The following is a 16,937-nucleotide window of genomic DNA, read 5'->3' as shown; positions in this document are numbered from 1 at the left end:
ATACCTAAATTACGGTCTTGTTTCTCTATGTTGTTTTGACATAAAAATACTATTCTTTCTCAAGTTTAAAAAACAAAGAAAAGAATAAAATACACAGCTTTAAATTATTCAAAGATGTTATAATGGGAAATTGGTTATTCTCATGATTCACAAGGCTGGTTAGTTGAATTTTTATGTCTAGAGAAATCAATGCCTAGGTGGACTTGGGAGGAATGCCTATAAAAAGGCTGGAATTTGCAGTAAGTGGCAGCACTCCATTTTTTTTTTACATAAAAAAAATTTTTAGACTGAGTCACAGATGGCGTTTTCCTGTGATTCATTTTGTTTTATGTCGCATCAATCTATATATTATGGCACAACAGGCTTTAACTGTGACGTAGCTTTTCTTTATGTGCCAAATTCATACTTGGTTTAGAGATGATGACAGTGGCAGTGAATGAAAGAAACCTAGAATCTCTTTTAATGTTCTATTAGACCTGATGTCTTTTAGATGCTGGATATGTTAAATATTTAATAAAGGCAGTGGGTTAGGTTTTTGTTTTCCTTAGTGACTTGTTTGGTATTGTATTAAAAAAGCATTTCTTGCGGCAGTCAGTTTTTCTTGTTTTAAGCCTTTGGCTTATTGTGATGTGGGAATGCTTGGCCTTTCCCCAAGAATGATGTTGTTGACTTCTCAAGAGTGGAGGAATTCAGCATTTTTGTGTTGGCACAGACTTCTAAAAAGAAAATGTAATGTAATACAAAACTTAGTTAATAAGTCAACAGGAAGAACTGGGAATACTGGACTTTTTGAAGACTTCTTATATGGTGGCAAATATAACTATTTCCTCTGATCCGTTTGTCATCTTAGGAAATCTTGAACTTTTAAGGGTTTCACGCTGTTCTCAATTCTCTTGTATTCTTTCTATTGAATCAGTTGCAAGACAGGATCAACCCTGTTATTCTCAGAACATTAAGGTGAGTAATGCTTCATTCACACACTTCTCTTTCTAATGAGGTAAATATGTAGAGGCTCTTCCATCATACCCAAGCTAAGTATCTGGGAGATAGCAGTGAGTGCTTCACGGAATATTGATGTTAAAGATCTAACATGTCAGTTAATATTAGATAAAGCTTAAATAGGCTTGAAGGAGGTGGATGAGATTGTTCTGATGAGCTTGTCTTCAGAGAAGGATTTTCATATTTGTCAGCATACTTTGGCCCTCGGTGAAGTAGAGTGGTTTTTTATCTGAAGAAGTCTATGTTGGTTACATGTTGGTAGGTGTTCTAAGGAAGACACCAGTCACTGCCGCTTCCTCCTGCTTGCTCAGGCAAATGAAGCTGAAAAGAGAGCAGCAACAATTTTGTTTACTCTGTAGAAAGAGTTTTCTTTTCTCACGCATTCCCAGGTGAATGGAGTCCTTTGAGAACATTCCCATCAAGCATTTCTCAGCAGCCTTGACTTCTCTACCCGGTACAGCATCTGTGCACGACTTAAGCATTCAAATGGAAATCGTTGAGACTACATGAAGCTGTAAGCCATGAGTGTTCCCTGTGCTGGAGGGACTTGTTTTGAGAGGAGTAACTGGAGGTTACTATCTTGGTCAGAACACTTTGACCACAGGCAGTGGTGAGTGGTTCGTACCCTGTGGTTTGACTCGTGCACTGGTTGATTCGTGGAGCACAACACATCGTTACTATCATCCAGTTAGTGTTACCATGAAATCTGTCAGATTTAACTGCTGAAGAGAGCTCGTTTAACTGTTGCCATGGTAATATGAGAATGGCAACATGGTAGTTTTCATCTCTATCCTGTGTTCAGCTGAATTCTTATGCAGTCATTTCACTACGAGGCAAAGGTACTACACTGTACCAGGTCTGGCTTTCTTTCAAGTTAACTAGGGACAAATGAGAAATGTAGCAAATGCCTTCTTTGGGGACGAAATGAAAGTCCTAGGGAAAATTGATGGAGTTCTCTATGCTTATGACTTGATTCTGTTGGCACTCCTGTGTGTAAAACAGCCCCTCTGCAATTCCTGACCATCTCTTCATGCCGTCACGTCATTTCTTGTAATTGCTTTGGCTCAGGGTGTAATAGAAAGCTTCTACTGGAAGCACAAGCTAGAAGTTCAGTCACAGGAATTTTTTTTATTTTCTCTTGGAGGGGAGAAAGGCAAGTGCTCATCACTAGAAGTTCGGAGAATGCTTTCTAACTTGGCCTCATGGTGCTTTTCTTTAAGACTAAGGCTGCTCTATTTATACGGGACACACATACTTTTTGACCTGTGTGGGGTTGATCAGCTGCTGTGGTTGTTTTCATTTCACTCTTCTGCTTTTTCACATTTAAGAGGTTTTTAAACTGACCTGCTGTAAGGTTGCTCCCTGCAGCCCTCCCCCAGCCTCCTGCCATGGAAGCCCTTTAAATTCATTCTTGCCTTGGGTACAAAGCACTGAGGTTGTTCTCGGCTTCCTGACCTACATTTGCATGGTACAGCACTGCCTGGCTGGCGGTGCAGCTCCCTGCCTCCTTCTTCTCCCTGTGCTCCCCTTTTGAGTGGCCTGCAAAGCATAGCTGGATATGGGAGGCTGGAATGAATGGGCATCTGTAGTAATACAGCAAATGCCATGTAAGATGGGGATGATCTCCAATATGAAATTATTGGGGTCAGGAAGGGTAAGACTCTACCCGAAATCCCACGTTGCTTTTGAAGTACAAAGTCAGAAATGAAAAATGGAGATTATGCTGTTAAAATTCCATAGCTGCAGTTATCATAGTGTAAATAAATTGTCCAGTGGTTACTTGTGTTATCTGACAGTGTAAAGTAAGGATTGAAAAATGCATGCTTAAAATGAAAAAAGATATAAACAACAGTTGATGCTTTGGCAAAGTAGTTACAAACCTGTTTTTGCTATTAGCTTGAATATAGAAAGTAGTGACCTTTATATTAGCATCGTCTCTCTTTCATCTGCTCCTGGTAAGTTTTCACAAATGATGAGGTCTATGCATGGAGGGTGTTTTGTTATTGGGAAAATAATAGAGATGGTGTTGGGGCTGTCTATAGCAATGGCTTGTAGGTTCTTTTCCCATGCTCAAACCATGCATGATCTCGCACTGATTTTGAGACATAACACATAACATTATGTTTGGAAATAACTTTGTAAAGATGGTCTAAAATACACAGACAGCATTGTAGAGAGGGTGAGTTTGCAAATCACTGTTCTAGTCTCCTTGACCTGACGACCAGTCTGTCTTATATTCCTACATCACTGCCATGATATAATTTTCAATTCTAGAACAGAGGAATAATTCATAGTATTTACATAAGTAATTTAAAGGACACTAATCTAATTTCATTTCCTCAAAGCAACCACTAAAGCTTGGAAGTACCTTAAGTACCTTTACCTGTAGTGTTTGTTTTTGTTTGTTTGTTTGTTCCCCCCCCCCCCCAAGTAGAATAGATCATGAACTTGATCTGTGAGAAGTGGATCAGTGGTTGGGGATAGGATTGGCTTTCTTCCTCCAGCAGCTGTACTGGTGCATTTTTTCCATGCTTAAATACGATGTGGGGTGATCTGCTAATAATTCAGGTTACTGATATCATTGGAGATCAACAATTCTGCTGTTGGTAGATGATATTTGTGGAACTTTATGTTGGTTGTCTGATATGAATGCTTCCATACTTAGTTGAAAAGTTAAATGCATAGAAGAACTACTAAAAACATTTTCTGACTTGACTCTCATGCTTCCTTTGACCAAAGTATTTCTTTGCCATTGTGATGGTGCTGATGACAACATGTGTTTCCTTGAATAAGTTGAGAGTCATGTTAGATCCTTTTGTATTTCTTCTCAAAGCGAAACAAGCATACAGAGAGCAAAAGACATTTAGAGAGAAGATTACACAAATCTTGATAAGCAGACTGGTGTTATCCATTTTTTTTTTTTTTACTGCATTGCAGATACATTAAACAAATAGAAACTTTTATCCTGCTGCTACTAACAATGCATTTTTAGTCCCTCTTTTTGTTGGACAGGACATGTGAAAACTTGTCAAGGGTTTTGATGACATTAATAACAGCACTGTTTTTAACATCAGCTGTTTTTTGCGCTCTTCTACATTGGGCAAATAGCTTCAACACAAGCTAAAGAGTGGTAACAACACAAAGAATGGAAGAGAGATCTTTCATTCTGTAATTGCATATTTCACCATAAAAGCTCTCCCTCCCATTTCTGAAAGCTTCATAACAGACTGCAAGAAAACAATACATGGACACAAAAGATTTAAGTAGCTGTTGACTGTTCAGATAATGGTTCGAGTATGTTATGTTTATAGATTATTTTTCAATTATACCCAAGTACTAATTCAAATTTTTAAAAATTGTCAGGCTCTTAGAAGAACATTACAAATGGCTTTGTTTTTTCTTGCATCTTCTTATATTTTACCTAGAAAGAAGTTCAGTGTGCTGAACTCATTGGTATTGTAACATAATTCTGCCAAACTCGGGCAGATTGGTATCGTGCATGAGCTCCAAAGTGGAGTACCCGAGAGGTTGTTTGGCTGCCAAACTTCATAATTAAAGTGCCAAACTATTTAAGGTTTAGTTATTAACCTCTTGGACCATACCCAGAAGCCAGTAACAGCATTTTGAACTAGCCAGAGCTGGGAAAGTCCAAGTAGAGTACATTATATTACATTCTAGCAGGGAAGTGCTGAAGGCAGGGAACAGTGTTAAAACTCCCTCCAAGAGGGAGGACTGTGTCCTTGGCCAACATGACTCAAGGAGAGGCTGCTTGTGTGATTGTATATCTTCTACAGCCAAATGCTTCTGGATAGCAGCTGGCTTTCTCTAGTTGTCTAAAAATTGCTTGATTTCTATAAACTTGTATAGCATAGTAATAGTTAATATGGGTGTAGTTAACACAAGCCAGGCAGCTTTCAGCTGGGGTTTGTGTTAGCTCAGAGTGTGAGGGGAACTACAAGTGAGTGCCAAAACAATATGTCTGAAGACTTGTTCTGTTGCAGCTGTGTCACGTGAATGCCAGTAACCTTCCTGGAAATGAAGTCAATGTGCTTTCAGTTGGAGTTGTTTGAGAAGACCTTTGTGCAGAGATTTATTATTTAACACTCTTGCTCCCTTCCCCCCCTTCCCCTGAAGTGTTTATTTCAATTATTTGAGGTATGTAGGAAATGTGCAGACATATGGTTATCATACCTTAAATCTAGCAAATGATGGTTTATTGGAAGACAGTGGGGGGAAAAAAAATAGTGATGAAGAGCAAATTCCACTAGCCATCTTCAATAGATTTCTTCCTGGCATTCCTTAGGAGTGCCAGTTCAGTGTGACACCATTTGCTTAGATGTGTCTATTTCCAGACCCTTACACTCCTAGTGTTGCTGAGTGCTCAGTAACACCATCCATCTTTTCATTACAAAGGAAAACAAAAACCTTCTGGAATCTCTGTATTGTACGTGGCATGAAAGTTAAGAATTAGGGGAAATGAGGAAAAGTCAGGTAACGCTAATGCTAGCAAATAATTTCCTCCTCAGTAGCTTTACCATTAATAAGTGAAGTCTGAAGGACCATAAATATCATCAGTTTTATTAAATAATAAAAGTACATCAAATAATTGTGTTTTATCCAATTAAAAAGTACCAGTCAAACAAAACTAATCACAGTTTGATCATTTGCTGCTGCTAAATCACAGGTGAGTGTAGCTTACTGTGACAAGTAGCAGTAACCTGATTCCAATGCAACACTGCTTCACTGGAAAATAAACTTCGAAAGTTCTGCTCGTTAAAAAAATCTGGAAACCTGCAAATCGATTTAACCTACTTCTCCCATCTTGTTTTCAGGGACAGATGTTGTAGTTTTAATTTGTAAGTTCCATTTTGGTCCTGCCCATAATTCTATCTGGAAATGTTATATGACTTAGTTCTTTGTCTGTAAGGTAACGTTTGGCTTAATTTCCTCTTGCAGTCCTATCTGAGCTTGACTGACCCTTTTTCTGATAGGCAGTAAATAGTAAAAGAAACCAAGACAGAATTGGTTTTCTCTTCCTCCAAAATGGGGCATTTTTGAGAATGTGGTGAAAGGCCTTTTTTACGTTTCTTTTTTAGCTTTTGTGCTGTCTTGAAGTTACGTAAGGAACTCAATAGCAGATTGAATGAATCTGCACATAGGTACCAATGCTACTTGGCACCCAGAGTCAGGTGCTTACCCTATGACTTGTAGAGAATGACTTGGAGGAGAAGCAAGACCTGAATCAAGAACACCTGCTGTGAGTTTCAGAAGGGGGTATGCAGAGTAGTGGTTTTCTGAGCTTTGTTTTCATTCTTTCTTTTCCCCTAGCCAAAAAAGCAACCTTGCTAAAAGTGGGCTTACTTTAAGACTTTTGCATTATTTCAGAGTTCATTGAATGGTGTCTTAGTTTTAAATGTGACGCTTCTAAGTGTATTGCGTTTCTAAGAAGTGTGTGGTAATTTTCATGTGCTAATTGAAGGTAAGGTTCATCTCCCCTTTCTGAATTTCCTTCTTGTTTTTCATTTTACTTATAGCAATCCTAGACAAGAAATGGTTACATTTAAAAGAGCAGGAGCTATGAATGTGTTGTCTTAAAAATAAAATTTGTGTGGAAAATATGCTCAATTAGATTTTATTGGCGCATAAGTCAGCAATTGTACCACTGAAGTGTGCATGCTTATTATTGCACGTTAACACAAAAAACTGTCATATCTCCATTATTTTTTTCCTCAAATTTGCTGGGAAAACCTTTTGGGTTATGGTTTTATAATATTAACGTTATCAAGAACTATACTTTTTGAAAATTAAAAAAATAATTCTCAGACTCCACTATGTGATGGGCATCAACTAAAGGCTGTCCCATTAAGCTCATCCATTTTCACTGTACATGCGTTCAGCAATATTTACAAATTGCACGTGGAATACGTTTGACAAGAGGGGGTGTTGTCCTTCTAGTGCAGTTTACGATGGCGATACCTGCTTGCTTTTTCTTTTGCTGCATTGGCACAGGCGTTGTGCTTATTCTGTTGTAAGTGGTTCCAGTATTTGATCAGTTCACTAGGTTGGAACTGATGGGAGGTAATTAGGTGGCTATATTTACAGCTGGAGTAAGAAACTCGCCAGTGATTGAAGACAAATTCGTTGGGTGGAGGCATGGGGTCAATTCGCAGCTTGGCAAGGCAGATCCCCACATACACATCCTCTAAATGTAAACGTCTGATGCTTAAGGAGACTTTAAAGATTTTTTCTGCTAAGTCTCCAGAAAAAACATAACCAGTTCCAGAGCAGAATACAGGGTAACGTTCACTTGGATACAAATCAGGTGGCATGTACCACTTGCTATCCTTGTTCCTGTTAGGTGCATAACCTCTCATTAAATATCCTGTAAAATATTTGCGCCTCGGAGGAAGCTCTGGCTTCAGAAGCTTGTGTATTAAATACTCTGTATTGACAAACATATCGCTGTCAGTTTTCATAACATAGGGAACGCCTGGACAATGAGATGCAACCCAGTTCATTCCCATCAGTGTTTTAATGGTTAAATTGTAATAGGTATCCAAGTATTCTTGTTGGATGATGTCGTGGTACTGTCTGCTTTCCTCCTGTATTCTACGCTGGAGGTACCCGTTGGTCTTGGTACTTAGCCCCAGCAAGAAGATGCGGACAATTTGGATGCCAGGCGTTAGGCTTTCATTACCCCAGGTTTGTCGAATGGCCTGTCTGGCCTCCACCTGGCCTGGTTCTGCAGCTATGAGCAAAATCAGGAAAGGGACCTTTTCCTGGCATTTTTCAGGCTCATTGATGATGTATTTGAAATGATATGAGGTTGGATGCCCTGTACCTTTCTCACTGTAAATACTTCCATTAGCACTGAGGGTGTTTTCCAAGCCAGTTACTCCTTGCAAAGACAGATCAGTGTTGTTGGGGTTGGTGACTATATGAGGCCTGAGGGTCTGAGGTACGGTGTCTTTCCACGTGTTCCTTAGAGAGCTGTGGTTCATCTCACTTTTTGTAGATCTAAATCCTCGGATTGTGTAAGTCATGGGATTTTCTCTAAAGCCCGCCCTGCCTGGCAGCCAGTCGTGATGGTTAAAAAACAGAAACACAGCAAAAAGAAATACAAGAGAGATCAGACCAATCAGATGGGTGCGAAATAGAGACCTTTTGGTATTCCAGGTCATCTTAGCAAGGCAGCAGTGTCGTCTTCTCCACTGAAGCATGTTGTAAGAATCCAGTGATGGGGTGTGAGACGATGGCCAAGCAAAATGCAGTTTGCTTCCTTCCCAAATCCACTGCTATTCTTTGGTATTCATTTTCTTTTGTTCATGTCGAGTAATTCTCTGCAAATGGCTCTCTCTGGAAGGGTTTAAAGAGAAAACCAAACACATATTTTATTCTAGCTGCTCATAATATGAGGCAACAATGAGAACAATGAGAAAGTAGACAAAATAGATAAAATTAAGCTTGTTGTTTTTTTTTTTTTTTTTTTTTTTTCAAGAAGACAACCTGCAGTAGTATAAATTAGGTCTGAATTTTCTAAAAGCCAGCTTTGTTTTACAGTTGAAATTACTTGCTTTTTAAAAAGGCCTACTTTTATGGTAGATGTTCTGGAAACATCCTGAGCACTGAAGATGAAACGGGGAAAAAAGTTATCATGCTAGCTGGGAAAGTGTAAAGTAGCCTTAAACAGCATCATATCTACTGAGTATGAAATCCTTGTGCAGTGTTTGAGAAGGACTGGATGAAGAGAGCTCAATAGCAACTGGGAAGTTGATTGGCATTAATTAAAATGGATTTGATGCGCAGAGGCTGGTAGGGCTCAGTTTAAAACTCCTTCTGTAAAATGGACGTGTGTTGGTGGTGGGACAGACGGTGCAAGGTTGACGATGGCAGAGCTCTGTTAGTCACAGTACACTGCCTGGCGTGTCTCCACCAGCCCTGACTGTGTTCAGAAAGTCAATGAGAAGGTGCACCTGTCAAAATTAATTTTCAGGGTCCAGTAACCTCTCTGCACAGTGCTTAGATGGTAACACACGATAACAATTTTGCTCACCTTTCAGGCACCTTTAACCCTCCAGTCTGCATTGAAAGTGTATTGAGTATTTGCCTTTTGTACCAGACTGGCATGCAGTTGATTTTCTGTTAAGCTGTTGTGTTTTAGTGGATACAGATCTTAGGTGAACAGTAGCATCAACGTGAAGTAAAGCTGCACAGCAATAAGTTACTTTCAGGCAAGCTATCTGATGAATGTGATTTTTTGGGTTTTGTTTCCTCTGAGAATTTAGATGTAACTACTATACTTCTATTATCATGCAGAAATGTGAAGTAGTGCCAAAGTAGACTGTGGTTCATTTTCTCCTAAATTTTTTTCATATTTGAGAGCAGAGTCAATATGGCAGCTTCATGATGCTGCATATTAAAAGCTGATCACATCGTCTCGTAAATGAACCTTTCACTGCACAGTAGCAATTCGTTTGTGATTTTCAATTTGCTCTAATTTATTTCTGGGCCCTGGGGTTTTGTATAGGAAAAAAGGGATGGCAGCTGAACAAGGCTTCCACAGAAAATGCTATTTTTAATATAAATGTGTAATTTCTTAATTATTCACTATCTTTAAAAACCAATATTGGATTAATTTCAGTGTTTAAAAACTAAGTAACGCATTATATGGGGAAATTACATGATTTTGCACAGTAAAGAAGTAATTTATGAAGAGTTGGCTGTTGAATGATATATGACTGTGTGACTAACATTCAGTTTGAGTTAATGCAAAGGAAAGATGAGATTTTGGAAAGAATAAGGACAGATGCATAACTACCCTTCATTTTGGTTACTGTGTGAGTTCACATGTAAGTAGAAAAGCCTATATGTAGAAGACGCGACTCGGTGTTTAGAAGCAAGGGGGAAGTACTGCTGCAGCTACTGAGTCGAAACTGTAGTTTGTCTATCTTATTAACCTCCACCAGGAGGAGCAAGTAAGTGGGGATTTTAACGGGTTTGGAACCATGAGCATTATCAAAAACGGCAACAGTGCTCCTTACTCCTTTCTGAAAGGGCAAAATATTTGCCTTGTGCTACACTGAACTCTTCCCTGCTGTGCTGTGAAGCAGTGCTTGTGAATTGTGTTCCGAAAGTATTTGGGATTTTATTTTTTCCCTGAGCTATCTATTCTTACAAATTATTTTCCAGCCTTCAAATGTTAAGCCTGTATCTGAAGTGTGGTGCTTGAGAATTAGTCTTTAATTCCACGCTATTCTTATTATGTTTCTTGGCTCAGAAATTACACCTTAAGTCGAAAGGAAATAAGCCCCCGATGGGGAAGATGTGTGTTTATCCGACCTCTCGCACCTTCTTTTACATGCTTAGAAAATAAAAGCCTGCTCTCCAAGCATAATTCTTACTTTCTCTGCAGTGTGCAGTGTTCTAAATGAGTGCTCAGCTATTTGGGATGAATATCACCACATGAGCAAACATAAATGTCACTTCAAAGGATATCCTAGATCTCAGGGAAGCTAATTGTTCAATACCGGTTTAGGAGGCAGCAGTGGGAATATTTGATTAATTGCCATTTCGTTTCATGTGCATGCGGCTCAGGAAGAAGTGAAAACAAGAATTTCATGAGGAGATGAATGCAGAGCAGCAGCTGTAATTCAGAATTAACTTTGCTACGCTGAATTATGCCACTTGTAAAACTTCAGTCGTTAGATACAAATACTTTGGCAAATCTGCTCTGTGCTACTCAGACTTTTTCAGTTTTCTTGTGCCCCCAGTTTCACGCAGGAAAAGGGAAAACCTTGTTATAGAAACATTAGTGTAAAGTGAAAACTGCCTGCAGACGCTGCCTTTCTGTGTTGCAGAGAAACTGGCCCAGAATGGGGTTGTAATGGCTGAAGTGTTTTGTTGTTCTATTGCACTGCATGTTCACATAGTGCATGTTAAATTTCTTACTATCTTAGTCTCATCTCTCATCAAAAAGACTTATTTATAAAGAGAGTCCTCTCTCGCTTGCATGTTTGCCAGGTGGGAGTTTCCTGGAAAATCTTAGGTCCATGTTTGCCCTTTCGAAAGGCCCTATATGGATAAAGGAAGGACCCACAGCTGTTTCTTGGCTTTATAACACTGATAGTTTTATATGAGATAGCTTTATAAAACTAAGTGAAGCTGCACATTACTTCCTTTGTAATTCAGGTGTAAAACCTTTCAAAATATGCTGTGGATAGTAGGCACTTGAAACAGCAATTGCAACAGAACAGAAGGCAAATTGCTAACTATTGCCCAAGGTCTCCATACAGTCACCTTGTGCTCTGAAAGCACGTTGTTGCATACAGCTGTGCCTTTTGAAGATATGACTTAGGATGGCTCTTGAATTTTGGCACTTGCCTGTGCAGCCTCTGATGTGTGATCGAATGCCAAATATATTCACTGTGAATGCCTCTTGAGGTTTTATTTGTGGTCTGTGCTCTATTGGTGTTGTACTTTCGGTTCTGCTCTATAATTACAACTGAAGCATTCGACTCCCTATTTACACGTTCTGCATTTTCATATTCCGATTTGTGGGCAAACCCTTTAATTAGAGGGAAGAGTTCAAAAGGAGCCTGAGCCGGTGTTCTGTTGAAGAGCAGCAGCTGTGCTTGAGGCCTCACAGAGTCGTGCCCTGGTTCACTCCAACTGCACTCATCTTGTGCTCAAAACGGGCAATAATCAAGATAAGCTGTGATGTTTGGGTTTTAAAATGTCAGACAGGAAAGTGGCACTGCTGGTAGGCGTGCTGCTCTGGGAGTACTGCCGGAAGGCAGGGTCTTTTTTGTTTTAAAACTCCTGGAAAGGCTTTAAAAGTGATGGGAGCCAGATGAGAGCCTTGCACAAAGTAAACACAGCTATGTTGACAGATTAATGATTTATTACAGCTTATTGGTTGGTTCTGCAGAGAAGCATTTCCATCCTATAGTGTATTAAATTGCCGTACGTTCAGATCTTAAATTTGCACTGTAAATAGTGAACTGTCTTCCTGCTTGTTTGCCACAACTGATGAAGTATTTAAATTAAAACAAAATGTAGAAATGAATGACAATTACACTGAGTGCCATTTTGCAATCCAAGTTAAACAGTCAGTGTTTTCACATTAAACAGAGATCGTAATGATGGCATGAGGTAATTTACGTGCTCACCATTTTGAGTGCACAGTGTGTGAAGGTTTCCTTTTGGGATGTCAGCGGAGCCTGATGTTACTTGTAAAACGTGGTGCCTGATTACGCTGCTGATGGCTTAGAATGTGTCCAGTCTTTTGCAGCCTCCCCAGTTATGCCTGGTGTTTCAAGGGGGTGGGGGGGGGGGGGGGGGGGGAAGCAAGTAAGCAAGTGTGAGAAAGGTCTGAAGGTACTCCTTAGATAATGTAATTTGACTGCACGGTCTGTTTTGATGGTTCAGTGCTCCCTGTGTGCATCGTATCATGGCCATTTTATCAGTGCTTTAAGATTACTTCCGATAAGGATTAATTCTGACCTAGTTTGAGAGGATTTCTAACTGGTCTTTTTTTTTTCTAAATTGGAGGGGTTTAAGTTTTTAATTTCTCAGTTAAATGCAATCACTACAGTAGCCACGTTATCCCTTTAATCCCTCCTGTACCCACAGCAGGCTGTATGCGGTGCATTAAATGTGTAAGGTAGTGACATTGTTCTGCACGGTGAAAGGAAAACCTGCTGGAATTTTTTCCACTGCTCACAGACACCTTATCTCTGGGCACTGCAAATTAGGAATGCTCATTATCTGTAATGGCTGAAAGGTAACAGACAATTGAATGAATATCACACACAAGAATTTGACATACCTTCCCTGGTCAGGCCATTTATGATGCGAGGATTATACCCACAGAAAAGAGTTTTGGCACGCCATCACTTCAGCAAAAAAGATGCTATTGAACATGCGCACATCCCCCAGCAGTCTGCTTCCTGCGATTGCTTTTCTCAGTATCCAATCTGTCCATCTGTCGGCTTGTTGCTGCGTTACCTTCCTTGCTCATAAGTGTTGTCCTTGTCTTGGGGCTTTTTGTTCATCTTTCAAACAAAAGGACAGTAGTTCTTGTTCGTGCTCCGGCGGTCGGGGCTGTCTGGCGTTCCCACTCGATAGATTGGAGCTGTTACATCTGGTGTTTCCCTTGTCGGACAATGCAGTGCTGTGTTCTCCTCTTCCCAGTATCCATATTTCTAACGGTAATGTTAGCAGCGAGTGCTAGCACGTAGTGGTTCAGTTGCCTTTAGTAATAGGATTTGCCTCTCTTCCCTCCTTCATTGTTGCTAGGCAGTAGTAGAAGTGGTTTCGAGCTGTTTTAACCAAGGATTCTGCTCTATTAAATCCATTCCGTAGTCCTTCGGCTGCTGCACAGGCAGGCAGCAGTTTAAATGTGGGCTTTGACAGATGCTGTCTTCTGACAGAGCAGAATTTAACGTCACTGCTTGGCTGAATCCCACGTGATTGTTTGCATTCATTTTGACTAAATCCAAAGGCAGCCAGAAACCTCTACAGGCTCTTCCTCCTATTTGATAAATGATACATATTCAGCACAAGCGCAATGATAGGTGAATAGTATAAGAATTGTACGATGATTAAATGAATGATTGAGAGTTTTTCCAAATTGTTTTCACTTTTCCTTGACACTGTAACTTATGATTCTCTGGGGGATTTTTAATGCGAGATGTTCTATTTCAGTATTCCAAAGGCTGTTCTGCTTTGCAAAGGAATTAGAAGCATTTAAACACCAAAGCTTGATTTAACCCATTTGGTGCTCTTAGTAGAATTTTTTTTGGTGCTTTTATGGTGAGGAAAAAATATATTTCATGGCTCATACTTGCTTTACATGTTTCATATTTTTACACTATAAAAGCTGCTTTTTGTAACGTTAGGTTGGCCAGTTCAGTTGGAAGGCATTCATGTATAAACTGTTAAGCTTTATTTCCATTATTGATGAATCAGAAAGTGTCTTCCTTATGTTACAGGCATTTTTATATTATAGAAATTTTTCTGCTTCTAACAAAATCTGTGTTCCTGTTACTTCTGTCAGTAACTGACCCTTCTGTGCTGAAGCACCTCATTATATTTACTGTATGCTTTAAAAACACCTCTCGGTAGGGGATGCTGAAGATGGCAAGTGAGCAGCATTCCTACCCATGTGTTTGTCCATCCTTTTTGAGAAGAGAATGAATTCAGTGCTTTGGACCAATTTCCTTTTTTTTTTCTTTTCTTTTCTTTTTTTTTTTTTTTCCTTGTTTAGTCAGAGGATAAAGAAAATGTGATGGGTCTATCATATGGAATCTCAGGCTGGATTAGGGGAGGCGCTTCCTTCAGTAGCGCCTAATAATTCTCCAGACAGTCACTGTGTTTTACTATTCTAGATGCATATTCTGGTAATTTCCTAGAAACATAATCAGACTTCTATTCCCCTAAATCACCTATGCATACTTACTTTCTATGTTAATTTAGTCTTGTGTTTAATGTATGCATTTCCTGTCCTAATGGCATTTTCTGCAAATCCTATCATCTTACGTGGGACCATTTTAGGAACATGGCTGTATTCCCCAAATATTTAATGCAAATAAAACATGCATATCAATAAAGGCTTTAATCTCCTCAATTCTAGTAATCTTTTATTTCAAAAAAGCTGGAGGATGGGACGTGATGCAGGTAGTGAGGGAATGGAGTGGGAGAGGAGATGCTTCCAGCCGGCACTGCTTTACTGTTCTGGGACTTCAATGAATAATTCAGAACTGGTGTTTTTGAAAGGTTGTATGTATGCTGTCTACTGGATTTGCAACTTAAACACACAGTTTCTTATGTTTACGTTTCTGTATATTACATAGGGTATATAGTCTGTTGCTGCGTGTGTGCAGCCATGACAGAGAGGTTAGTGCTATCAGCTTGCTTTACTCTGGACTACCAGTAGGGCAGCGAGATGCTCATGTGGTTAACTAAACCTGTGTTGACTTACTTATATGTAAGTAATGTAAATCGGACTGATTTTTCAATCTTTGGATCAGGCATATAAAAATGTATTTGAAAAACAAGGCTAAATCTCAACAGGATGCCCACTGAGATCCATAGTGCTTCCACTGATTTAAGTTTCTGCTGACTTAATTTACTCAGGCTTCCACTGTACCTGAAGTGCATTTCCAAAGGGTCATGAATACTTAGCAGTACGTTTACCTCCTGGTGTTTGTCTCTTCCCATAAATGGTAATACTAAAGGTACAAAAACATCAAGGGCCATTTATTTTCTAGATAGAAGGGAGTGACATTAGTTTAGGCTTTTAAATTATATGACCATATCACTTGTGCATAGGCTGTGAAGTTCAGGTAGAGCTGTTGCCTGTTGTCATCTTGTGACACGAACAAGTTGAATCTGGAATGTTTAGATCTTAGTGCACCATTTCTTCACCCACTGTTTACATTTAAAGAATGAGCAGGTCTTGGTTTATCTTGCGGGTGTGTAAAGAAAAACCCTTTGCTCTGCTCCTCTCCACCCCACTTCCTATTGATTTCTATCTGTGTATGCAATTGTAGGTTGAGATAGTCAAAGCTTCAGAAACAAGTTCCTTGTATAGAACTTTCTTTTTCAGTGTTTCTGTGCAGTACTGTGTGTTCCTGGCTGTTTCAGGAGGGCGGAACTTGCTTTGCTCTGTAAGTGTGACCTGAAGGTTTAAGTAGTCTTGCTGTGGTCGTAGATTGGAATGAGCTTTATTTTGGCCAGATCTCACTGTGAAGGGTCAGTGGACTGCTTGTTCTTGATCCGAGGAGTAGTATGTTCTGTGATGTTGCCATGGTTACATCTTAAATTAGAAGCTGCAATGTTGGTGTTTGAAATATATCTACTAAGGCTAAGGAGGAGTTACAGCGATGTGCAGATGTGCTGCGTGAATGTAAGGAACGCTGTAGAGTTAATGTGGACAGTGTAAGGTTGACTTTGCAGTAAGTTATACCATGTTAGAAGCAGATGCAGGAAATCATTTAAGATAACTAGAGTAACTTGTGCACAAGACAAAGATAATTGTGCAGAATATCTGTGCAAAACAAAGGTGTGTGGCTTTGGAATATATTATCCAAAAATCTTGAGAAACTTCCTTTGTGTAACTTTCAGAGAGCAGTCAAGTCTTGTCAAACTAGTTTTAAGATAAATTAGAATCTGGGAGGGAGCCATCTGAATAAAGCTTTCTCTTGGCAGCAGTAACAGAAGTTTCTCAAATGAGTTTACAGTGGTTGCAACAGTCAGGTGTACTGCTTAGAAAGATAATTTTCTGCCTGATGGCTACAAATCCCCTGAAAGTTAAACTAAATATGTACATCACAGCTGACATGTAAATTGAATGTTTCCGTATGGGTTATGCTTTATCAATGCTCCACAAATACTCTGCAAAGATTGCTCTGTTTTATCAGAGTAAAGCGTAGCCGTATATAAGTTTCAATGTGTTGAAAACCCTTTTAGGTGACAGTTCAAAATGATTAATGGCAATGTTTTCAAGGATGGTTATTTTTACTTTAAAACTTCCGTTTTTCACTCTGGAAATGCTTTCATACAGGACATCATAAAGGTTTAGCTTAAACTTTATGTTAAACTATGTATATGGCCAGTGGCTGCTCGTCTCAGTGATTCAAATAGGATACTTGTCCAATATATCATTTACAGTAGAGAATTACTAATCTGAATCCCTACTCTGTGATCACAACATATTTCTTAACTCTCAGAAGCATTTTTGTAACTGAGTGAAAAACAGCAATCTAGAAATGACCACAAGTGTCAGTATTGCTTGCCTTTATTTTTCTTAGCGAAAATTTCACTGTTTCTTAGGATGTTTTGTAACCAATCTCACACTTGCTGCACTTTGTGTAGATGGTCAAGATTTTGCTCTGTTCTAATGGCTCCCAAGTGATTCCACTAATCTTTGGATGTAT

The 16,937-nt window shown here is 39.3% G+C and overlaps 2 protein-coding genes across 2 annotated transcripts in view; one reads left to right on the top strand and one right to left on the bottom strand.

Moving 5' to 3' along the window:
* The window catches only part of CDC73 (cell division cycle 73), a 109,218-nt gene that overhangs the window by 54,004 nt on the left and 38,277 nt on the right, over positions 1-16,937 (top strand). The window lies entirely within an intron of this gene.
* On the bottom strand, positions 3,893-13,433 carry B3GALT2 (beta-1,3-galactosyltransferase 2). Its single transcript, XM_072342660.1, has 2 exons — positions 12,827-13,433; positions 3,893-8,355 (listed from the first exon to the last, which is right to left on the bottom strand). Exon 2 carries the CDS (start codon positions 8,217-8,219, stop codon positions 6,951-6,953), a length of 1,269 nt encoding a protein of 422 aa, XP_072198761.1. The 5' UTR covers positions 8,220-8,355; positions 12,827-13,433; the 3' UTR covers positions 3,893-6,950.

The sequence above is a fragment of the Excalfactoria chinensis genome, chromosome 8 (genome assembly GCF_039878825.1).
Source record: "Excalfactoria chinensis isolate bCotChi1 chromosome 8, bCotChi1.hap2, whole genome shotgun sequence".
NCBI classification, from domain to species: Eukaryota; Metazoa; Chordata; class Aves; order Galliformes; family Phasianidae; genus Excalfactoria; species Excalfactoria chinensis.
This window is presented reverse-complemented; position numbering and strand designations above follow the sequence as displayed.